This window comes from Denticeps clupeoides, chromosome 6 (assembly GCF_900700375.1).
Source record: "Denticeps clupeoides chromosome 6, fDenClu1.1, whole genome shotgun sequence".
Taxonomy (NCBI): domain Eukaryota; kingdom Metazoa; phylum Chordata; class Actinopteri; order Clupeiformes; family Denticipitidae; genus Denticeps; species Denticeps clupeoides.
Window position 1 is genome coordinate 23,660,851 of NC_041712.1, and position 24,160 is coordinate 23,685,010.

General features: G+C 46.8%; 3 protein-coding genes and 1 long non-coding RNA gene across 5 annotated transcripts; 2 read left to right on the forward strand and 2 right to left on the reverse strand.

Annotated features, from left to right (window-relative positions):
* Positions 1-345: 345 nt before the first annotated feature.
* Positions 346-3,078, forward strand: ube2g1a (ubiquitin-conjugating enzyme E2G 1a (UBC7 homolog, yeast)). Of its 2 annotated transcripts, XM_028983475.1 has the most exons (6): positions 346-507; positions 1,355-1,457; positions 1,535-1,632; positions 1,775-1,953; positions 2,371-2,494; positions 2,721-3,078. In XM_028983475.1, the coding sequence occupies exons 1-5, from the start codon at positions 462-464 to the stop codon at positions 2,455-2,457; spliced, it is 513 nt and encodes a 170-aa protein (XP_028839308.1). In that variant the 5' UTR covers positions 346-461; the 3' UTR covers positions 2,458-2,494; positions 2,721-3,078. The 2 variants fall into 2 exon arrangements, 1 of the variants encoding a protein (XP_028839308.1); XR_003750119.1 differs by lacking the exon at positions 2,721-3,078 and having other exon boundaries at positions 1,728-1,953; positions 2,371-2,493.
* Positions 3,079-4,887: 1,809 nt separating this feature from the next.
* Positions 4,888-5,689, reverse strand: LOC114792404 (uncharacterized). Its single transcript, XR_003750120.1, has 2 exons — positions 5,348-5,689; positions 4,888-5,237 (listed from the first exon to the last, which is right to left on the reverse strand). It is a non-coding gene; the product is annotated as an uncharacterized LOC114792404 (long non-coding RNA).
* On the forward strand, positions 4,988-22,442 carry ankfy1 (ankyrin repeat and FYVE domain containing 1). The gene is made up of 25 exons (XM_028983486.1): positions 4,988-5,013; positions 8,153-8,339; positions 9,751-9,869; positions 10,149-10,284; positions 10,737-10,860; positions 11,201-11,350; positions 11,466-11,631; positions 12,612-12,816; positions 12,889-12,957; positions 13,271-13,473; positions 13,600-13,697; positions 14,297-14,507; positions 14,590-14,688; positions 14,798-14,951; positions 15,120-15,288; positions 18,034-18,152; positions 18,272-18,428; positions 19,171-19,371; positions 19,458-19,634; positions 19,728-19,875; positions 20,185-20,275; positions 20,374-20,498; positions 20,576-20,722; positions 20,832-20,922; positions 21,023-22,442. The coding sequence occupies exons 1-25, from the start codon at positions 5,004-5,006 to the stop codon at positions 21,153-21,155; spliced, it is 3,489 nt and encodes a 1,162-aa protein (XP_028839319.1). The 5' UTR covers positions 4,988-5,003; the 3' UTR covers positions 21,156-22,442.
* On the reverse strand, positions 22,161-24,095 carry cyb5d2 (cytochrome b5 domain containing 2). Its single transcript, XM_028983487.1, has 4 exons — positions 23,695-24,095; positions 23,180-23,320; positions 22,902-23,085; positions 22,161-22,732 (listed from the first exon to the last, which is right to left on the reverse strand). Exons 1-4 carry the CDS (start codon positions 23,966-23,968, stop codon positions 22,558-22,560), a joined length of 774 nt encoding a protein of 257 aa, XP_028839320.1. The 5' UTR covers positions 23,969-24,095; the 3' UTR covers positions 22,161-22,557.
* Between the last annotated feature and the right edge of the window lie 65 nt (positions 24,096-24,160).

Genomic DNA, 24,160 nt, shown 5'->3' on the forward strand with positions numbered 1-24,160 from the left:
CTTATTCCTTCCATACAATAATGCCTTTGTAGTTCACAACTCCCAAATTAAGTCCATCACTTCTGCAGCACAGTTGCCAGGGAAACACCACCGCCCATTATATAACTTCCAAACCGAATCAGGCCCGGACAGTGTCTTGTTTGTGCTCCTTGGAGACTACCGGCGTGCGGTGACAGGGAGCACAATGGGCCCGTTCAGGCCGCGGAGAGACAATGTCACTGCCGCGCATTTCACAGCGACGCGTCCGGACGTCTGTCCACGTGTCCGCCCGTCGGCCGGCTCGGGCATCTCCGGAGCGACGCGGCTCGCGTTCGGACGGCGCCTGCGCGGTGGCGGCGAATTTAGCGCGCCTGCGCAGAGCGGCGCAGAATGTCGCGCAGAGCGGACTAGAGCGGGCAGCGCAGGGGACGTCGTCGGTGTCGCTGGAGCACACGCGCAGTCGGTCGGCAACACACGGCACCATGACGGAGCCCCAGTCCGCGCTGCTGCTCAGGAGACAGCTGGCAGGTAAGCTCCCCGGCCCGCTCCGCCGAGCGCTAGCCTAGCCTAGCCTAGCGCGCTAGTCGCGGCTGGTCGTCCGTGGCCCACTTTCCGCACGCTTCTTTGTTTTTGCCCCTGTGGGCGGAACGTCGCGTCGGCGTGTCGTCCGGGGGGGGGGTGCCGGCGAGGGGACTGTCGCGCCGAGGGACGGCGTCGGGCAAGTTGTCGCGGCGCTTCGCGTGTGTGTTCGCTGGGCCGCGGGGCCCTGCCCCTGCCCCCCGTCCCGGCTCGAAGCTAATCGGGGCTGGCAGTGCCCCTTTCACCCCGGACGTGGCAGCCGCGGTTGTTTCGGCGATTTAGCGGCTGATCGCCGGCAGGGGAAACGTCCGTGTAGCCGGCAGACCGGGGCACCCAGAGCCGTCTGCTGCCCAGGTCGGACACGGACACCCAGGACGGGGCTCCCTTTATGGGACTCGCGTTTCCTTTAGGTGTTCTGTTGGGTTTTTTTTTTTTTCTTTTGCTGCTGCTACTACTGAAACTGCGTATAAACTCTCCTTTGTTCCCTTGTTCACCGGCGTCCTTTTAATATCCCTCCGGCTCCATTGTGTGCCGACGTCTTGTTTGTCTCCTGTGAGCTGCCGTGGAACTGGCCCACCGCAGGGAACGCCAGGGGTCACGGCAGCCGTGACCTGCAGGCCTTTGACAGCTGGGAAGTGGGCCGAAGCGCCTAACTCTGTAACGCGGGTTCTGCTGTGTGTGTGTGTGTGTGTGTGTGTGTAAAGAGATTGTTGTGCGTCCCTAAATAATAAGGGTTTCTTCCTAATAACCACTGCATTCAATGCTGATCGGTTCCATGTTTCTTTTCCCCTGTCAGAACTCAATAAGAACCCGGTGGAAGGATTCTCGGCCGGCCTAATAGACGACAATGATCTCTACAGATGGGAAGTCCTAATAATTGGACCGCCTGATACGCTGTAGTAAGTACACGAAGTGCATGCGGGCGTCGCCGCGTTGAGAAATGAGCGCAACTTGACGTGTTGGTTGTCCTTCGCAGCGAAGGGGGTGTGTTTAAAGCCCATCTCACGTTTCCCAAAGACTATCCTCTCAGACCTCCCAAAATGAAGTTCATTACGGAAATATGGCACCCAAATGGTAAGAGTCTTAACAGGCCTGTACAATGTGAAGTTTTCTCATTAGCTTATGGCTGTAATGGCTTGTAATTAATTGTGATATTTTTATGTCGAAAGCTCACTCACCCTCTCTACCTCTTTGGTCTCCACATCACCGCTTCCAGTTGATAAGAATGGCGACGTTTGTATTTCTATTTTGCACGAACCCGGGGAGGACAAGTATGGCTATGAGAAACCAGAGGAACGCTGGCTTCCCATCCACACCGTGGAAACCATCATGATCAGCGTCATCTCCATGCTGGCTGACCCTAACGGAGACTCCCCTGCCAATGTGGACGCTGCAGTAAGTCCTCGTCTCCTTGTTGTTTCATCATGATGCATGAATGTCTGATCAGGTAGCCCTTTTATGTGCCGCTTTATGTGTTTTGATATGTTTTAAAATGACAGTAATGAACAATTTGCGACCTGACCGGGATAGTGGTCAGGTTAAGAGTCAACTGTCTGCCGCATTTGAAGAAATTGATAATTGTACGGAGAAATGACAATAATTGCTTTGAATGCTGTTTTCAAATCTGATCTCGCAAGGATGTAGCCCCCAAATATTTTTAATAGCAAATCAGTTTCACCGTTTTTTGTGATTTATTTATTTACTTATTTATCAGAGAAACTATTTATTTCTGTATTGAGCCTAATCCTCATTTAGTTGCTTGGGGAGAGAGGAATGTGTGTATTTTATTGATTGATTTCCTGAATGTTGCAGAAAGAGTGGCGGGAAGACAGACATGGGGAATTCAAGAGGAAAGTTGCCCGCTGTGTAAGAAAGAGCCAAGAGACTGCCTTTGACTGATGGTGATCCAGCAACTCGTAGCTTCATACTTTTCAGGGTAAGACGGGGTGGACTTTCACCTCGGTGCTTTACAAGCGGTTCACGTGATTTGCGAACTGCACCGAGCCGCCGAAGTGGCTGCTGTTTTTTCCGATTTTATGAAAAAGAGCGTTTAGAAGGCTGCCGCTTTTGTTCAGCGGGCTGACCTGTCAGAACAGGCCTCGAGTTGCAGAATGATCCAGAATGCCTGTTGACGTTCCTGTTGTGTGTGATGTTTCCCGCAGGTCTCCAGTTGAGAAACAACATGGCACTGTTTTTACTGCACTCTACCACCCAGCCGGACTTGTCCCGTTTGAACGTTGGCAGAAACAGGCTGGTGAAAGGAGCTGCAATAGAGCATCAGGCTTTTACAGATGCTGACCACCACGCCAAGCAAGTGCCAATGGGGGGAGAAACAAAGTACATTAAAAGATGATAACGCATTTTTTTTTTTTTTTTTTTGTAATAACGTGTATGAACTGATACAACCTTCAGGAAGAAATTGTAAAGACCTGTACATAGCACAGACATAAAACTGGATAATATATAAAATGTTCCTTTCCATTCATCCACACTTAGTACCAAATAAATAGCGCTTCTGTAGTCTGAATCCTGTACATTTTTTAAATCTGTAGTCCATTTGCCTCTCCTCTTCTCCAAACCACCCCTAATTTTAATATTTTAGTTTTATTACGTAGCCCTGCGTGCACAGACGGCCAGCTCTTTTGAACTGAGGTTTTCTTCGGATGTCCCCGCGGCTGGACAGTCACACGTGGCGAGAGCAGATCAGATGATTTGTTGGGCTTTTGGGCGACGTTTGCTGTGAAGCTCCTGGAACAAGAAGTCTTCTGGAGCCATTATCCTTATCTTTTTTTGGTTTTAAGCTTGGAGGTTGTTAATGCAGCGATGCTGCGCTGGGTGGCATTTGTGTGCCAGTTTGGACTGTGTGCATCTTTAAGGGGTGACCATTTTTTTCCCTTTTTCCTCCCATCCACTGTAATTCATGCATGTTTGAAGTAGAACTTTTTAATTTCAGTCTAGTCTTTCTTTTCAAAAGTGCCTCTTGTTGAGTTGCTCAGCTGTTACACACCTGCATTGAACTGAAGCTAAAGGATGAGAACTGCGCTGTTGGGGGTGTGTATGACAATTGCTGTTCACTTGCTCATGGGTGTATGTGTGAAGTGTGTGTGTGTTTTTTGTTTGTTTTTTGTTTTTTTTTTAAATGATAGCCTTTTGTGCCAGCATTATGCATTTTTTTTTTTATATTATTGCTTGTTTGCAGCAATAATTCACCACCTTTATATATAGTAGTAAACTCAGTTCCCCAATACCAATAATCTGGTGAAACTTGAGGGTAGAAATCTTCATTTTAAATGTCCCTGTTATCTGATAACTGTTCGTTGCTTTTTTTTTTTTTTTTTTTTTTTTTTTCCTCGTCTGATTGTCTTTGGTAGGATTTGTTCAGCATGCTCCGATTGTAGCTTATCTTGCAGGCAGTTTGTTGAGTTTGGTTTGAAAGATGCTTGTGTGTGTGTGTGTGTGTGTGTGTGTGTGTGTGTGTGTGTGTGTGTGAGAGACTTCGGGTGAGAGTGTGTGTATGTCTGTGTTTTTATTTCTCCTCCACTTGCCCTCTTGTTTTTTGTTCTCTGCTCATTTTATTCCAGTCCTGATGGACTACTGCAGTCTCTTGCCTAATGTACAAAGAAAAATACTGATGTATATTTTTCATGTTATGGAAATTGTCACCTTCTGTAGTGAGTTCTTCTAAAATATACTTTTTTTTTTTTTATGTTTGTGTATGGTTTTTTTTTTTTTTTTTTCCCTCCCCCATGCACAATTAAAATGTTGGAGAAAAGCGAACTGAAATGAAATTCAGAATGGTTTTCCAGCTGCTAAGCTAAAAGCATTGGTGTAAGATACATATGTGACATCGATCGCTTTCCTTAATCAACTAATTTTTTTTTTTTCCACGCAGAGAAGTTGTATGCCAGCCGCAGGCAGAATCTCATGGTCTCTCAGTACTACTTAGATTTTGCAATGTGTATATACAATAATGCAAATGTATTTATATAATGTTAGTTATAGGAACTATATCGGAATTACTCTAAATCGGTGTTACTTGTCATACAAAAACAACGATCATCTCTTCGTTCAAACAGGAACGGCAAATGCAAACTTAATTTATTTTTTCATGTGAGTTTGTTCAGGTATTTGCACTAATCACACTGGCCTACTGACTGGGTTATAAATTGCAATTTCCAAACCACAGTTTAATCCAGAAACCAGCCTGACATTTACCATCTGGGTGTGTATGGCAACTAAACAATACAGTAAATATTATTATTACTAAATAATGTAGGTTTCTTTTTCCATTAGTCAAAAGCAAAAATGCAAAACACGAGAATCACCCACTTCCTGTGCTGCTCTATTTATTTTCTTTTAAAGACCCGCCCAGTCGCCATTCTCGCTTGGCTCCGCCCAAATCTCCCCTCCTCTCGCGAGAGGTGTCGGACAGCCACGGATCCAACATGGCGGATGGTATGGAGCTGATTTCCTTCACGTTTTCACGCCCTTTATGCCCCAGATAAGTGCTAATTTGTCGCTTCGTCTCAGCGAGGGGTCGGGCGGCGCCAATGTCGGCCGTTTCTCGCCTCGCCGCGGCGCTTCTTGCCGTCGTGTCGACGTTTCGCGCGTCGGGAGAGTTGAGCCTGGCACTCCGCTGGTGGGCTGGGCGGTGGTACCGGAGCCCGTTAGTTTTACGGCTGCCAGAAAAATAAATAGATAAAATAAAATAAAATGATACGTACGCTTGTCGCTGTTAACGTGATGAATACCACCTCTGTCCGCTCGTATGCAGTGAGCTTTTTTTTACCTGTGTCTGCTGCATCTGTCTCCCAAGGTGCCGAAATGCTGAAATAATGTCGCTGTCCGCATGACACCGGGCTGCAGATCGATCTTTTTCATCCGATTCAGACGCCAGCTTGATCGTGTTCTCGTCGCCGGCGGCCCCCAGCCTCTGAAGGCACCTGTAACCAGCCGGCGGGTCGCCGAATAAAACCTTTCAGCTCCGAAACGCGCGTCCCCCCGTACCCCCTTTCTGGGATTTAATGATTGTTATGGTCCCTGGTTGCATGATGTGAACTCTGGCCGGTTTATTTGTTGCCAAGCAGACGCGCAGGAAACGTATTAATTGTCGAAATCAGCCACCAGCACCCCCACTGTGTATCAAAGGCATGCATTTTAAGTATTATTATTGGGGGTTTATTCTGGCTCTTGTTTTCCCCCCACTTTGTATCAAAAGGCATGAATTTTAAGTATTATTATTGGGGGTTTATTCTGGCTCTTGTTTTTTATCCCCCACTTTATGGCAAAAGGCATGCATTTTAAGTATTATTAGTGGGGTATTGTTCTGGCTCTTGTTTTTTCCCCCCCACTGTGTAGCAAAGGCATGCATTTTAATTATTATTAGTGGGGTTTTATTCTGCCTCTTGTTGGCAGACCACAGTCATACGCCACTTATCCTTCCGTCATTGGCTGGGAAGAAGCTTTACAGCACCCTCCCGAAAGTCTTGTGACTGAGGATCAATCATTCATGACCTGTGGCGGCCTGTTGGTGTGAACAGCGGTGCGCTGGCGGTCAGGACGTTCTTGCAGTTTCTTTCTTTCCTTTTTATCAATATATATTCTTTACCCTGTTGAGTGCGAGTCAGGCAGGTGGGAAAGACTTCCTTCTGCCACTTGGACCTCAGGCTTACTCAGCCACCACAGTAAGGGCAGGCCGAGGCGAGCTGCTGCCTCAGCGCTTCGCGTTGGGATAGGCCCACGGAAACGGGAAGGAAGCTGTGAGTGGTGCGGCGCAGACGTTGGTCTGCTGAGGCTGCAGTTTCTTTACATGAATCATGCCCGGAGAATTCTTTTATATCCGCACACTCGCACCCTGAGCCCAGATTTTGCAGAGACACATCAAGTCTGCCTTCCATAAGCAAGAAGTAACAGGTTATGCTGGAGAGGAGGAACTAACTGGCCGCCCCGCCCTTTATGATGCTGTATAACTATTTTTTGGGCTGCAACTATCGAATATTTTTGGAATAGAGTATTCTGTCGATTTTTTTATTTATTTATTTTTTTCATCGAGTAATCAGATAAATAATTATTTTGCGTTTTTAAACAACTATCAATAATGTGTTATGCAACATGACAATCCTCTTAAAATGAGCAAGCAATTGGCAATTATTCCTCACAAAAAAAGTTTTTATTCAAACTGAAAACTTTTTTTTTAGATCAAAGCTTAAAACCTTTGTTACTGACTCCAGAATTTAAGCCCATTTAATCAATCTTTCTGTGAAACATTCATGATTTACATGAAAAAACTATGAAATTCACAAACATAGGTTAGCCTATTTGTCCTTAGTTTTATTTTGATAAAAAAGGAAAAAAGGGGTTTACCCCCTGCTATAGCCAATCTGAGAATAACGAAAAAATAAAAAGTATAAAGTTACAAAATAGTAAAAAGAAAATATAAATAAACTATTCAAGTATTACTAATAAATCCAACTTAAACAATAAGTTCAGTTTCCAGTTGTATCCAGATGAGGTAGGTAGGTAGAATGTTTGTCTTTTTGCAATGTTATGTGCAAAATAGAGAGAGAGAGAGAATTTGTCTTAGTGCATGTGTGTGCAATACATGTGCAAGCCTGCGCCGCTGTGATGTACAACAAATTCTATAAACTGGCCCAAAAGAAATTCTATATGCTAATGAATGTAGATTTGTCCATCTGTTGCATTTATTATTACTACCTTATGTATGGGGAAGGCGTGTTTTGAGATGTAACCTATCAGTCTGTGTGTGTGTGTGTGTGTGTGTGTGTGTGGGTGTGTGTGTCTCTTGCTACTTATCATCCCTCGTTACTATCGACTCATAACACAAATAATTACAAATAATGTGCGTTATAAGAAGCGCTAATGCTACTTAGCAATCATAAAAATACGATACCTTGTAGAAGCTCCGAGTCGCTTGGAGAAGTGCGGTTTACGTGAGGATTTGCTTGGTTAAGGTGCTGTAGTTTTGACGATGTACTAATATGGTAAACCAGGCCGTTTTACAGTGTATACACGCAGTGAAAAATGGTCCCACACTTTAGACATTTTATGTCTTTTACGCACACCAGTATCTTAATTTTCCGCCATTGCCATAGAACTCAAAATAAATCGTGCCTCCTTAACTCTTGCGCTTCCTTAAAAATGCGCTTCAGTTAAAACAGTCCATGTAGAACAATGATTCCGGTGCTGCGTAGCTCCGCGGGAGCGATACGATAATAGATGGACTTTGTGACGAATTAAACGAAGCCTCGAGGCATTTTTTGTAATCGAATCATTTGAGTTATTCGAATAATCGTTTCAGTCCTTATTATTTTGGAAGATAAACTTTAGACAAAGTTTTAAAAAAGGGGAGGAGCCTGTTGGCGTGATTGACAGCTCTCACCCACCCTCCTTCCTGGGTTATATTCTGGTATTCTGATGAAGAATTCCACTCCCCTGCTTTTCATATAGCATCTCGAACCCTGCACCGATCACTTCTGGCTGTTCCGCGATTTTCCCAGTGGCGTCATGGAGGTGAGGGACACTCCTGTCCTGATCCTCGCTGCAGGGACCAACCTCCTTTCTTTCCCCCTCTCAGAGGAGGTGCAGAAGCTGCAGAAGCACCTGGCCCTGCTGAGGCAGGAGTACGTCAAGCTCCAGCAGCGGCTGGTGGAGTCGGAGCGCCGCTGCGCCGCGCTGGCCGCCCACGCCTCCACGGCGGGCGACTCCTTCATCAGCCGCCTGCTGGCCATCGTCGCCGACCTCTTCAAGCAGGACCAGTACAGGTGAGCCACGGTTGCCGCGGCGACGCCACCCACCCTCTGACGCCAGACAGCATGGCTCGATATTAATGCAATTCTGTTATTATTAAATAAAACATATGAGCTTTAGTTTGTCAGTGTCAACTGCTCTCATTTTTCCCAGTGCTTTGTAAGTCATGTTCACTAAGTGAGAGTGAAGTGATTGTCACTTGTGATACACAGAAGCACAGCACACGGTGCACACAGTGAAATTTGTGCTCTGCATTTAATCCATTACCCCGGGTGAGCAGTGGGCAGCCATGACAGGTGCCCGGGGAGCAGTGTGTTTTAATGAAAGGAATGTCAAACTCACAAGTTCATCAATCAGAAGGCTTGGTTTATATCACTGCTCTGCAAGCTGGCAGTAGGCGTGGTCACCTTTGTGATGTTCAATGACATACCCTGTGCATTAGGAGTGTGAAGAACAGAGGAGAACAGGAGGAAATGGACGCTGCACTACGCCTGGGCCTGTGAATTATTGAAAGGACAGGGTTTAAGAGCCCAGCATGAGGAAGTAGGGCACGCGAGAGCTGTCAATCATACCCAACAGGCTCCTCTCCTTTAAAATCTTAATTAAGTTCATCATGTCAGAAATAATTACACACCAACAAAAAGAGCTAGATGGGCAGTTAGTTCGTCCTCTTCAGGCAAGCAGACGCTTGTTTTAATTTGTCTATTTCCGGAAATTCCGAAGAGGTGGACCCATGATTGGAAGGTTGCGGGTTCGAATCCCGAACCGCCAAGGTGCCACCGAGGTCCCCTTGATGAAAGTGACCAAGGGTGATGGTTAAATGGAGAGGACGCATTTCAGGCGTCACCGTGTGCTGTGCTGCAGTGTATTGCAATGGCAAAAACGATCACTTTAATGCAGGACTTCTCAAGTAGTGGAGCACATCCCCCTATCGATGCCAGGTGGGGGTCCGGGGCTTTTTTTTTTTTTTTTGGCGTAGGGACTAGTGTTCTTTTTGCACCGAACAAGAACTTGCAGGATATATGAAGTGCAGTGAACAAACCGGCTTCCCCTCCACCACGGCAAGCCAACAGGACCAATAATTGCCAGGTTCACGACCCCTTTTTAAAGGTAACGCTGTTAAAAAAGGAAAAAAAAAACATCTTGTTGCAAGAATACAACAGCATTCAATCCACTACAACGGCATTTTATTTTTTTATGCCACTTAGTGGTTAAACGCTCACCGTTTGTATGGAAGGAGGGGTGAAATTTTTACTTCTTCCTAAGGGGGGCGTAACAGAAAAATAATTGAGAAGCACGGCTTCAATGTGACATCTCAACATATAGTGCTGTGAAAACACGGCGCCGTTCGTCTTGGTTTCAGACGGAACCAGCAGGATGCTGTCAGGTCAAGTGACTTATTCATCCGTCTGCTCTCGTTCACAGTGACCTGAAGGTGAAGGTCGGAGGAGAGCGGATCAGCGCCCATAAGTTTGTGCTGGCAGCTCGCAGTGATGCCTGGAGCCCGGCCAGCCTGGCCTCCACCTCCGAGCTGGACCTGTCGGGTAAGAGGTGGAAGCGGCTTGAAATCCCACCGTCCATGTTGCATATCTTTGGAAAAATAAATATCACACCGTTCACAAATAAATTTCTTGATTGAGCAAGAAATGTAACAGGGCGTTGCCGAATCAAGAGATTGTGAAGGGTGTGATTTATTTATTTGCTACCTCCATGCATGACTCCTTTCATGGAAGAAATATACCGACACCCACAGAGAGACGATGTGCTGCCTTAAACACATTTTCTTCCTCCCCTACGGAAATCTCATGCCGCCGACTGGGTAGAAGCCAAGCCAGAGGTTGCCATGGCGATGCTGCGCTGGGCCTACACGGACGAACTGGAGCTCAGCGAAGACGACGGGTTCCTCATCGACCTCATGAAGCTGTCCAACCGCTTCCAGCTGCAGCTCCTGCGTGAGAGGTAGAGTTCACCTTCCAGACCCGATATGCTGTTTACTCAACCCAGACAGTGAATCGTACATTTCCAAATTGATTACATTTTTTTGGAGAAAGTGTTTGTCATGGTCTGAACATTTAATCTGTCAGCGATTTTCTGCTGGTACAGACAGTCCCCATTTCTACGTAGTCCTGGATTTGGATGACCAACCACCGAGGTCGGGCGTAAAAAAGTTTGGATTCCGCTTAGCTTCGTTACTCACACGTCCTGCAGATGTGCGGAGAACATGTACAGCGGTTCTTTCGTTTTCTCTTGTTGCGTGTGCATTTAAAGCAAGTACATTACACTTCATGGAAAGATCTGGAGAGATTTTAGGCCTCAGGGACACCACCTTCCATTTCTTCGTGGTCCACTACTTGTCTGGTCGGGCTCCGGCCGGGTTGTTGATGCTGTGAATGGTCTGTTCCCGGCACCAGGTGCGAGAAGGGAGTCATGTCCTCGGTCAACGTCAGGAACTGCATACGGTTCTACCAGACCGCCGAGGAGCTGGACGCCGCCACGCTGATGAACTACTGCGGGGAGATCATTGCCAGTCACTGGGTGAGGCTCCTCTCCAGAACCTCGGCGCCGTTCATGCACCAGCCGGATCTCACGTTCTTCAGACGGTCATGACATTTCAGCCGTTGGCATTTACGGCTCTGGGCTCATTATTTATTATTGAAAGAGTTGGACGTCGAGTCCGGGTCACATGGTGCGCCGCTGCTGGATGTGGGATTAAAAGTGTTCAGGAAGCTAATAGGATTTCGTGGCGGTTGAGGAATGTACCTTAATGTTCTCTGCTCCGTACTGCATCGAGTATCACTTGGTGGTGTCGGTGTGAAGTGTTTTATCGATTTCCCTCAGTGAAATGTGTGTGTGTGTGTGTGTGTGTGTGTCACAGGATGACCTGCGGAAAGAAGACTTCACAACCATGAGTGCACAGCTGCTGTACAAGATGATCAAATCCAGGACTGAGTTCCCCCTCCACAAAGCCATCAAGGTGGAGCGAGAAGACGTAGTCTTCCTCTATCTCATTGAGATGGACTCACAGGTGACCAAGCGTCCAGTAAATAATTTTTCTGCATAGCGTTTTATCCGTACCGGCGAATTTATGTATGAGAGCGGTGTGAGGTGGGCGTGGCTGATGATGTTGAATCTGTCGCCAGCTCCCAGGCAAGCTGAACGAGCTGGATAACAACGGAGACCTGGCGCTGGACCTGGCCTTATCCCGGAAGCTGGAGAGCATTGCCACCACGCTGGTCAACAACAAGGCCGACGTGGACTTGGTGGACCAAAGTGGCTGGAGTCTCTTACACAAAGCCATCCAGCGAGGTAACTCCCCCACCCCCCATATGCAAAATTGTGAAAAACTTGAACGACTGACCAAAAATCTCACATATACTAATACATCTTCATAAATAAGAGTATGGTGGCGCATTAGACTAGGGGCTCATCTCCTGTTTCCAAAATACATCACAAACTGCTTGAGAAAGCTGTTCTACTATGATAATTGGTGATGAAAATAAATTATGTTCAATAAGATGTACTTGTGTTTACCAACTGTTTATTCAGTTAAATAGCTGCATCCATGTTACCACGTCACTTTGATGTGGTAATTTTACAGTTTGAAGACTCGTTCTCGCCCCCTACAGTGCAATTCGGCTAGGTATACATCCGTGCTAAAATATCAAGGTGAAAGTCATCATAGTGTAGCGGTTCTTCTTCTGCGTTGTGTAACTTTTTGATTTAGTTTCTTGAACCACAAATGATGAGCTGACACCCAAGAGATTTTCTGTGCAAAGTGTATTCTGTCACACATCGCGTCTTTCTGCACCTCTCTCTACAATATTCAGTATTAAAAGAACATAATAAAAATATTCACAAAATAACACACATGCAAAATATTCCTAATATGTACATTAATTGAAATGAAAGAAATAACTTTTTGCACACAAACCCCACGCACCTCTCACAGCTCACGCCATGTGTCCAAGAGACCCGAACCGGGTCTCAAAAACAAAATAAAAGTCTTTAGAAAATAAGAAAATAAAAGACACAAGAAAGAAGAAATATACTTATAAATCTAGTGTAACCATTTAACTCCGGCACAATTGCTTGCGCAGTATAGACCCAGCTCCCAACACAACTTTGTGAATAGATTAACGACAATATTTTTTTTTATCACCCGATAAGAGTCTCACGTTTAACGCAGCACGTTAACGCCGATAACGGCCCACCACTATATATATATATATAAAAAAATAAAGAGAGAGATGTAGAAGGTATGAAAGTATGACCCTCTCGTTTTACAGGTGACGAGTTTGCCTCCACTTTTCTGATACGTCACTCGGCTCAGGTCAACGCCGCCACCGTTGGGGCGGTGGAGACGCCCCTGCACCTGGTCTGCTCGTTCAGCCCAAAGAAGCACAGCGAGGAGGTGATGAAGGGGATGGCTCACATCGCAGAGGCACTTCTGAAGGCCGGGGCCAACCCCAACATGCAGAACAGTAAGGGAAGGTGGGTGGTGCTGCCCCGGACGTATATTATGCCCCAACATTTCTGCTTTGTAACGCACTCATATTTCCTCAGAACTCCTTTACATGAAGCCGTGGTTTCGGGAAACGAGCCAGTGTTCACCCAGCTCCTGCAGTGCAAGCAGTGAGTATGAGCCAAATAATAATCTTTTTTTTTTTTTTAAAGCCTGTAGTGTGGGAACATAAACGGCTTCTATGCTTTTATTAGAGAAGACTGGCCTACTTCAGGGTTTCGGAAGGTTCACTCCAGTTTCACTTTTATTGCAAATGTGGCCTTGTTACTGCGAGCCTTCCACAAAACCGGAACCATAGGAATTTAGTGTTTTTATATTTTCCATTTAGACTTTCAATTCATGCTTTTATGTGTGTGTTTTTTTTTGTTGGAGTTGGATATTTATCGTGGTGTAGAGCTGAAACGCGTCCCTGGTCTCTCTTAGGCTGGATTTGGAGCTTAAAGACCACGAGGGCAGCACAGCGCTCTGGTTGGCCCTCCAGTACATCACCGTAGCCTCCAACCTTTCGGTTAACCCCTTTGACGATGACACGCCCGTCGTCAACGGCACAACTTTCGATGAGAACAGCCTTGCCGCTCGGCTCATTCAGAGAGGCAGCAACCCAGACGCCCCCGATTCTGCTACTGGTGAGAGCCGGAGGAGCCGTCGTCCTCCAGACTTTCACTTTTTTTTGCTGTCTTGAAAAAGGAATCCAGGAACACTCTGCAATGACTAGGAGGGTTTTTTTTTCTACTTCCTGTTTCTCTCTCTAGGGAACTGTCTCTTGCAGAGGGCAGCTTGCATTGGAAATGAGGCTGCGGCCTTGTTCCTGGCAACCCATGGCGCAAAGGTCAACCATGTCAACAAATGGGTAAGTGCATATGCGTTTCGTACAGAAACACATTAAATTACAGTTCTGTTCCATGCTCTGAGGAAACTTGCAGCACTTTTTGTTTGTGTGTAACCGTTTCTCAAACTGGGTTGATGGGCTTTTTATGCATATAGTTTAAAAAGGGAAGAGCCTGTTCACATGAGTGACCGTTTTCACACAACCTACCCTCTCCTGTCAAGACCACAAAACTATAATTGTTTCTGACTGTCTACCTTCAGTTTAGTTCTAGTCTAGTCTTTGCGTCCAGCTGTTGTTTTAGTTAATATTAGTATTAGTCACGTCCATACTAGCTTTAGTCTAGTCAAGTTTCAGTTGACTAAAAGCCTGAGAATTGTGATTAAACAAGAGGAAATATCATCTTCTCTCATTTCGTCCATGAAAATGAAGACATAGTTTTAGTTTTTATTTTGTTGTTTTTTGTTTTTGTTTTTTATTACATGAGGATGTCATCATCGTTGTCGTCGTCATCACATGACCAGCATTTGCGTTGCATCTCGTTTCCATCACGTCATAAATTTAGTTGACTAAAACAGCATTACTCACAACCCAATTTTTATGCCCCGCCCCTTATTTCATAGGGAGAGACTCCACTCCACACTGCCTGTCGATGTGGTCTGGCCGGCCTCACCACTGAGCTGCTCCAGCAAGGCGCCAACCCCAACCTGCAGACTCAGAGTCCCATACCCGACAGCGGGGACCGCAGCCACGGCGTCTCTCTGCAGACCCCCCTCCACATGGCCATCGGCCACAACCACCCAGACGTGGTGTCCGTCATCCTCGAGCAGAAAGGTACAGCACGTCCGCACGCAGGTTAAACCGGGCATCCGTGACACGCCGTCCCCCTTCACTCACTCTCCGTCCTGCACTACAGCGAACACGCTTCACGCCACCAACAACCTGCAGATCATCCCCGACTTCAGCCTCAAAGACTCTCTGGACCAGACAGTGCTGGGCCTGGCGCTCTGGACTGGTAGGAAACAACTTCTGTGGTACCTGTTGTACCTTTTTTGATATGGATGAACCGGAAGATTTGTTTTTGTTTTTGTCTTATTTTTTGCTAATGTCTCTGGCACCGTAAGGCATGCACAAGATTGCAGCTCAGCTCTTGGGCTCTGGCGCAGCCATTAATGACACCATGTCAGATGGCCAGACCCTCCTCCACATGGCCATCAAGGGACAGGACAGTAAAAGTGCCCTCTTCCTGCTGGAGCACCAGGCTGACATCAACGTCAGGTAATGACCTCCCAACACAACACTTTGTCTTATTGGTCACTTCCTTTGGCAATATTCGTACTGCCAGAACCCAACACCCCATGGCAGCAAATTTGCGCTGAAATATTTAAAATTCTCCACACTTTATTAAAGGTCTGTTGTAATTGAGCCCTTGTTCTCTATGTGCAGGACGCAGGATGGACAGACCGCCCTGCAGTTGGCTATTAGCAACCAGCTCCCTCTAGTGGTGGATGCCATCTGCACCCGTGGGGCTGATATGTCGGTGATGGATGAGAAAGGGAACCCCCCTCTGTGGCTGGCTCTGGAGAACGGGCTGGAGGACATCGCCTCTACCTTGGTAAGGACCTTGTGCCTCTAATCTTCTTTTTTTATTTCTTTTTTCCGTAGGGGCAGTGGTGGCTAACGAATAAGGGGGTTGACCCGTAAACAAAATAATAAAAAAATTTGGTTCATTGATTAAATGTCAGTATCTGGTGCAAGGTCAAATATCACCGCTTGCGGTGATTAACGGGTCTTGCAGACATGTTATTGTTAAACTATGGATGTGTGAAGAATGATTTTACCCCATGAGAGAATCCCCCCCCACCCCAACTTTCTTCTCTCCAGCATACTCAGAGAGCAAGCTAAGCCCCGCCCCTTTTAGCCATGAATTTAACGCCACCACATGGCAACACACTCAAAGATATAAGAATGAAGATGTTTGGCATGTGAAACGTTGAACTTGTCTTGATGCTCAGCAATTTTGGTGTAAATTGAATGTTGCTTTAATTAGCTCAGCATGAAAGTTTGGGGCAGTGGTGGCCTAGCGGTTAAGGAAGCGGCCCCGTAATCAGAAGGTTGCAGGTTCGAATCCCGATCTGCCGAGGTGCCACTGAGCAAAGCACCGTCCCCACACACTGCTCCCCGGGTGCCTGTCATGGCTGCCCACTGCTCACTCAGGGTGATGGGTTAAATGCAGAGGACAAATTTCACTGTGTGCACTGTGTGCACCGTGTGCGGTGCTGCTGTGTATCACATGTGACAATCACTTTTTTTACATTATATGTGTTCTCATTTAATGTAAAAATTATATATGTAAAAAACAAATTATGCATTTCAGCTAATGGATGTGAATCGTAATTTTTTTTCTGATTGTATTGACACACATGGTGAACAAGTTTGGGGAAGTAGGTTAAATTGCACAGGATGCAAAAAAACTGCTCCAAAACCACAGCTTGTACCCCGATTTTGAAATGTCAAATGTACATAAGGAATCAAAAACGTGCAATTCCTTGTGCACATTTCATAAGAAACATGTTCATAACATACTGACTAAAGTTTATGTTAATCTTATTAATGGTGTACGAGCACGACAATAGAAAATGCAAAGTGGTACTTTTTTTCTTGCCAGTTGGTGACTCTATACCAAGGTGTCCAAATTCATATATGAATATCATTATGTTGTGAGACAGAATATTTCTTTGAAGTTTCATCTTGATTAGTTAATGTTTAGTGTAATTTATGATTTTTTTCCACCCAATACTTGCCATTTCCAGACCATTCAAGTGACCAAAAAAGTTTTGCAATTTAGCACGATGAACCTGGACAAAGGGTCTGAGATCACACACTTATTCATTTTGATGGCAATACGTAAAAGTGTGTGTGCACCACAACAACAACATTTATTTCTTATATAGGCCAAAATCACATACAGTACGTCTCAATGGGCTTTGACAGGCCCTACAGTTGACACCCCCCACACTTGACCCTTCTGCACACAAGGAAAAACTCCACACACACACAAAAAAAAAAAAAAAAACTCTAGGAGAGAGAAAAAAAGAAAGGAAGAAACGTTGGGAAGGAGTGATACAGAGAGGGACCCCCTTCCAGGGTAGAGTGAACCGGTGACAATGCAGGGTTGGGGATGATATAATAATAATAAGTCCAGGATGTATTCCAGTGTCATGGTCTAGATTACGTGTCCACAATGATGTTACTGGTCCATTTGAAGATCCCTGAAGCTGTAGTTGTAACGGTGGTGGTGGCTGTGGTGACCCTCTGGTTCGTTTCATGGTATGTCCTTGTTTAGCAGTTGTCAGGAACCAGGATTTATTTGCTGGTCTGATCACTGGGGTCTGCCAGTAGTCTGGGCACTTGATTCCGTGTCTCGGAGAAAACAAACAGAAGCAGCGGGAGACGGTTGCACTGTACGACCGATACTGAAATATGTGGTTATAGTGGTATATTGGTGCTACAGTGGCCCAGTACCCTAACTAGGACAACCTAACTAGGGTGAATTTAACTCTGTCTGTGTCTAACAGGGGGACTCTGTGATAAACTGGACTTTATAATTGACACTGCGTCAAAGTGAAGTGAAATGAGGGTCTAGGATTTTAACAAAAAGCCAGAGAAAACAGATAGGTTTTGAGATTGGATTTAAACCAGAAGGAGGTAACGTGTTAGGTGGCGTCGTTGAGCCCCCCTGTCTACGTTGTGCATAGGAACCACCTGGAAAATTGCAAATGATAATTATATTCCTTGCAGAAACAATACAGCTTTGCACCTTCGGTGCTCTGGCCCTAATAGAGTGGCGTCTGTGCATTTAAAAAAAAAAAAAAAAAAAAAAAAAGTTCATACACACACAAACATACACAGATCCGCCTAAAAATTATTATTAGTTGAAAATACTGCAGCGGGATAGAAGTGGTTCTTAAATCTATTGGTCCTGGTTTGAATGCTTCTGCACTGTCCCTCTGACGGGAGAAGGTCAAAAAATGTGTCCCCTCGGGTGAGAAACGTCCTTTATGATGTTCGGTGCCTATCTTGAGACACCGGGAACTGTGCAGCGCCCTCTTCTGGGCCACCGTGCCGCTGCTGCACCACATGCATATGCAAGTATGTCAAGAAGCTCTCAGTAGAGCAATGATTAGGGGAGTGACCCTGTGGGGTTGCGGGTTCAAATCCTGAACTGAAGTACCCTTGAGCATCACTAAGGGTGATGGGTAACCAGCAGAGGGTCCGTTCTGCTGTGTATCACAATGACATCATCGCTTGAAGAGCAGGTGGCAGGCCTGGGATCTGACTGCATGTCTGACTGCTGTAGGTCCGACATGGCTGTGACGCCACCTGCTGGAGCCCGGGGCCGGCTGGGTGTCTGCAGACACTCCTCCACAGGGCCATCGACGAGAACAACGAGGTGTCTGCCTGTTTCCTCATCAGAAGGTCAGAGTTCAATGCGTGGTTGTTTCTTAAGATGCCTTGGTACAGCGTGAGAGGCCATTGAGGTCATCTCTTTCTGCCGGTGAAGGTGAGTGAGTCTCCCCCTCTGTGTCTGTGTTAAGTGGGTGTGACGTGAACAGCTCCCGTAAGCCGGGTCCTAACGGGGAGGGTGACGAGGAGGCGCGGGATGGACAGTCCCCGTTGCACCTGGCCAGCAGCTGGGGCCTGGAGGAGGTGGCACAGTGCCTTCTGGAGTTTGGGGCCAACGTCAACGCACAGGTCAGACACACATCGGAGGGCGTTACTGTAAAGGTTCATTTGCACAGATGATTGGAACTGGGAGGGAAATAAAACATTTTAATAACAACTTATAATTATTCCCTTCCTGGATACAGAGGACAGAATAGTGTGAAAGATTCACCGTGCCATTCTGCTGTTTTAAAATAAATGTACAAGCTGGGTACGTCACAGAATAATGGAGTGTTTTGTTGGGGGGAAATATATAGTACAGGCGAAAAGACACCTTCTCATTCAATGTGTTTTCTTTATTTTCATGACCATTTACATTTTTAGATTCTCACTGAAGGCATCAATACTATGTGGAGTTATGTATTTAACAAAAAATGGTGAAATAAGTGAAAACATGTTTTATATTCTAGTTTCTTTGCTCTGATTACTGCTTTGCACACTCTTGGCATTCTCTCGATGAGCTTCAAGAGGTCGTCACCTGAAATGCTTCTCCAACAGTCTTGAAGGAGTTCCCAGAGGTGTTTAGCACTTGTTGGGGTCCAGCTCAGTGAGAATCTACCAACGTAAATGGTCATAAAATAAAGAAAACATATTGAATGATAAGGTGTTCAAACTTTTGGCCTGTACTGTATGTGTGTGTGATTTTATATGTATATATTTTTTTACACTTTTTACATTCATTATTATATTTTAATTCTGTTTATTTTTCAGTCCTCTCTCCCCTTGACCTGTGTTTTTAAGATTAATTTTTTTTTTTTTTTTTTTTGTGCAGGATTCAGAGGGACGGGCTCCCATCCATGTAGCTATTAGCAACCAACACACAGTCATCATCCAGCTCCTCATTTCGCACCCCGACATCCGGCTGAACCTGCGGGACCGTCAGGGCATGACGCCGTTTGCCTGCGCCATGACGCACAAGAACAACAAGGCTGCCGAGGCCATCCTGAAGCGCGAGGCGGGGGCAGCTGAGCAGGTCGGCATGCCGCCGCGTCGGTAACAACACCGCCGACGTTTCCTTCCCTTCCCGCCGGTCTGTATTGAAACGGCCCTTCTGACCAGGTGGACAACAAAGGCAGGAACTTCCTCCACGTGGCGGTGCAGAATTCCGACATTGAGAGCGTGCTGTTCCTCATCAGCGTCCAGGCCAACGTGAACTCCAGGGTCCAGGATGCAGCCAAGCTTACTCCGCTCCACCTGGCGGTGCAGGCCGGCTCCGAAATCATCGTCCGCAACCTGGTCAGACCCGAGTCCTCCCCGCTCGTGACCTCACCTTAAACCTTCCTTCTTACACACATTTTATTTTTATTTTTTTCCCGCATTCGCGTGTAGCTCTTGGCCGGGGCCAAAGTGAACGAGCTGACCAAACACCGGCAGACCGCCCTACATCTGGCGGCGCAGCAGGACCTGGCCACCATCTGCTCGGTGCTGCTGGAGAACGGTGTGGATTTCGCTGCCGTGGACGAGAACGGCAGCAACGGTAAGCGATTTCACAGAAAGGAGCTCCGCATTAAAACATTATTTTTTCCATTGTCAGACAAAATTACTCTGCAATATACTGTGTCTGTGTGTGTGTGTCTGTGTGTGTGTGTGTGTGTGTGTGTATATATATATATATATATGTATATATATTGTGATCATTTCGTATAATGAAATTTATGAGAACAAAAACCAGAGGGCTAGCTGAATAATAGTAATTAAATGCAATAGGTACTAAAGTAGACCGCAGCCCCCTTTCAGGTTCCGAGGATGAGTTTGTCCAACCGTTTCCCCGCTGCCCCCCCCACAGTTCTGCACTTGGCCGTGATGCACGGGCGCCTCAACAACGTGCGGGTCCTGCTCACCGAGTCCAACGTTGACGCCGAGGCCTACAACCTCAGGTGCGCGTGGCCGTCCTGCTCCCAGTCCTAACACGGCGCGCCAGTGTCCGCGGGCCTTCTTTCGCTTACTGATCGCCACGTTCCTCGTTTGTCTGCAGGGGTCAGACGCCCATGCACGTCCTGGGGCATTACGGGAAGGAGAACGCTGCTGCCATCTTTGAGCTTTTCCTGGAGTGCATGCCCGAGTATCCCTTGGATAAGCCAGATAGTGAAGGGAACACCGGTATGGGCTCAGTCTGTGCAGTTGCCATGGCAACCGGGAACAACCTGGACATTAACCCGGTCCCGCTGTTCTGTTAGTTCTCCTGCTAGCGTACATGAAAGGGAATGCCAACCTGTGCCGTGCCATCGTGAGGGCAGGAGCTCGCCTGGGCGTCAACAACAACCAAGGCACCAACATCTTCAACTACCAGGTGGCCACCAAACAGCTGCTCTTCCGCCTTCTAGGTGAGGTCTCCTCATCGCCGTGCCTGTTCGCGTCTGCATCGGGACTTTTTCTTTCTGGTTTTTTTTTTGTTTTTTTTTGGTGACGATTCAGATTCTGTTCACTCTCTAGATATGTTATCCAAAGAGCCTCCATGGTGTGATGGGTCCAACTGCTACGAGTGCGCCGCCAAGTTTGGAGTTACCACGCGGAAACATCACTGGTAAAGACTCAATACGCACCCCTGGGTGACTGGTGTCCTGAGTGCAGGGAATATCGCAACGTCTCGTGTCTCACGTCTTCCATGTTCCCCTCTCCCGCAGTCGGCACTGTGGACGGCTGCTGTGCCACAAGTGCTCGGTGAAGGAGATCCCCATCATCAAGTTCGACCTGAACAAGCCTGTGCGCGTGTGCGACATCTGCTTCGACGTGCTGACTCTGGGCGGGGTGTCCTAGCGAGGCGAGAGCAGAGAAGGCCGTGCACAAGCATGTCTGGACCACAACGTCTGTACTTTTCCAGTTTTTCTATGTGTCATAGACGTCCTTTTTTTTTTTTTTTTTTTTTTAATACAAAGAAATAAACCATCACGTGGCCATCAGCGGGTTTAAATGAACGTTGTTGTCACAGCATCCATATATGAGTGTATGAGCCTAAAAAAACGGATCACTGTAGCACGTGGGGAAGGGACAGAATCACTGACCTTCAGCGGTCCGCATTTAATGGCCTGAAACACTAACAAGGGGGGACGATCAGTTGCCGCCTGAGCTCGGAGGACCCGGGTCTGGCTTCCTCCAGCTTGCTCATTTAAGGTAGTGAAATCTACGCCACACAAACAAGTTGTGATATTTTTACTTTTTTTTTTTTTTTTTTTTCTCTGTGAAATCAACCAGAACCTGACAGTGCTAATCGAGTGCAGTCACAGTTGATGGAAATTTGTGGACCTGTACTTTCCATTTTCTCACAAAGGACCGACAAATGACATGACTTCCACCATCTTAGGATTGCAACCATGATTACAAGATGATTGTGAGAACGCAGTTGGGAACTTATGACTATGACGAATGCCTACTATGCATACGCGTGTCCTTTAATTCCATGCGTAGCCGATACGTCACCATAAATCACCATTCGCTGCTTTCCACCAAAGGAAACATTCCACTCGATCGGTGGCCAATAAGTGCTTTTTTTTTCCCCTTTCTTGGCTTATCAAGTTTTAAATTTTTTTTTTTTCCTGTGATAAACCTTAACAGGAGCACTTTATCCAAATTACATGTCCGATCATAATTCAATAGAGTATGGTGGATGTGCGCGAGCAAGCGAGCATGTTTGTGTACATGTGGATGGATGTGTGTGTGTGGGGGTGGATTCGATGGCCTATACTAGCTATACTTAAATTGTACAGACAAATGTATAATATTTTTGGACCACTACAACTGTTTTGTACTTGATGCAGTTTGTGCTTTTTTTTTTTGGGGGGGGGTTAATGTGACAAACTTCAGATTCGCCTCTGTTAATATTTTATGCACAGTGTATTCCTCGTACATCTATATCTGTACGCTCAGATATCTAGCCTGTCGCTTCCTCTAGTATCCTGTACCACGAGGGGAGGACAACTTCACGTGCAGGTCGAACACAAGCTTTGAAGTGGAATTCTGTTAATTGCAGCACCCTGTTTTATTGCTTTTGTGAAATCATGTTTCTGAAGCCAGAATTAATAAACAATATTGTCATGAACATGCTTACACCTGCCTGGAACGATCAGCTGCGCAATAAACCGAACAAAACGGAAAGCCTTCTTGTTGCACCAGTTCTGTGGATCCATCCATTTTGGCCACAGGTTGGTCGGGCGGTTGGCGCTCAGCTGGTCCCAAGGGGGCACGATGCCGCCTGGCGAGGGCAGCCCTCGTACTCCTGCAGACGCGGGCTGTCGGAATGCTCGGCGTCCTCCAGGTTCACACAGACGCAGCGGGAACTGGAGCCGGGGGTGAAGAGCATCCTGGGAACGCCCGCCCAGCTTCGGACCACGTTGCCGCTGGAGAGGGACGAACACAAATGAAACGTGGGGTCAGTCAACAGTCAATAAAAGCAAGTGGTTTCTTTTAGTCCCGAATATTGGGGCATGAGAGTGACCTCCAACGCAGAGCTGCTAAACGTTAATGTCCAACCTGTAAGGACACCTTTTGAAAATGCATTGTGGGTACCTTTTTGTAGAACACCACACCCGTCCCCCCGCGGAACTCCACTCAGAGTTGCATTCTGGGTAGTGGCGACTCTGTGCTTGCTCCCGAGCCCTGAGTCGTTGTCCCTCCTTTAGTGTCACCTCCACCTCTCGCAGGGCATCTGCAGGCGCTCCGCTGGGGCCGTAGAACCGGCCCACCACCCTGCCTGCAGGAAAGGTGACGTCACAGAGCGCTGCAATCACGCGCCACGTAAACACACAATTTATTATCCCACAAAACCGAGCACGTAAGACGCATACCTACAGGAGTGTAGTCCTTTTGGTAAAAAGCCAACCAGTCGTACAGGGCCACGATCTGGCCGGGAGCTAAATCGGACACGTCATCAGTCAGCCCGTCTTCAGTGAAGTCGCCAGTGACAAAAGCACGGGACGCATCTTTGCCTGGTCAAACAAACAATAAAGAAAACTTCTGGGACTTTGAATCTGTGTTGACTCCCTGTCCTACGTGTTTGTAACATCAGGTGGCGCAAGGATAAGTCAGGTGTCTGGAATAGAAGGTATTTAACTTTTAACAGCCAGGACACCATATCGTTCAACTTTCATCTAGAATATTGTTTTCTAAACAATAATATTAATATAAAAGGCATTTAGCTTCACAGCGTGTAATGACAGTGCCCCCCAAAAAAGCCCATTAACACAACAGGTCTTCACCAGGACCGTGGCTGAATCAGCTTGTGCCCTTCACCCAATGCATTCTGGGTACATCACTAATTTTGTGAATATCATTGAACTAATAAGAGACAAAGAAGTCATACCTGCAAAAAAGTGGTAACCACCTCCAGGACCATAGTGCCTTCTGCCCGCACTCACGTCAAACACCTGTCCCAGCACGGCCAGGTACAACCCGGGACTGTCGGTCGCTCCCACGTATCGCGACAGCTCGTCCACACTCAACACCCGGACCGGTGAGCCGGACGCGACCGCGGCGAGCAGCGCGGACAGCGCATCGCCGCACGTGTCGCGCCACTGGCGCGGGACGATGAATCCGGCTAGACACACTGACGCGACGGCGACAAAATACTTCAGCATCGCTTCAAATGCGCATTCTTCAGCCAGGCAGCGCTCTCGGTTTCCGGGGAGGCTGCCTTGAAGAGGAATGTTGCCAGGTTTCTAGACATAAAAACGAGTGAAAATGGCGAATTGAGTATTTCTGTGCACATATTTCATACAATTGTTAAATCTCAAACGTCGGTATGAGTTCTACGACACATCAGTGCGAAA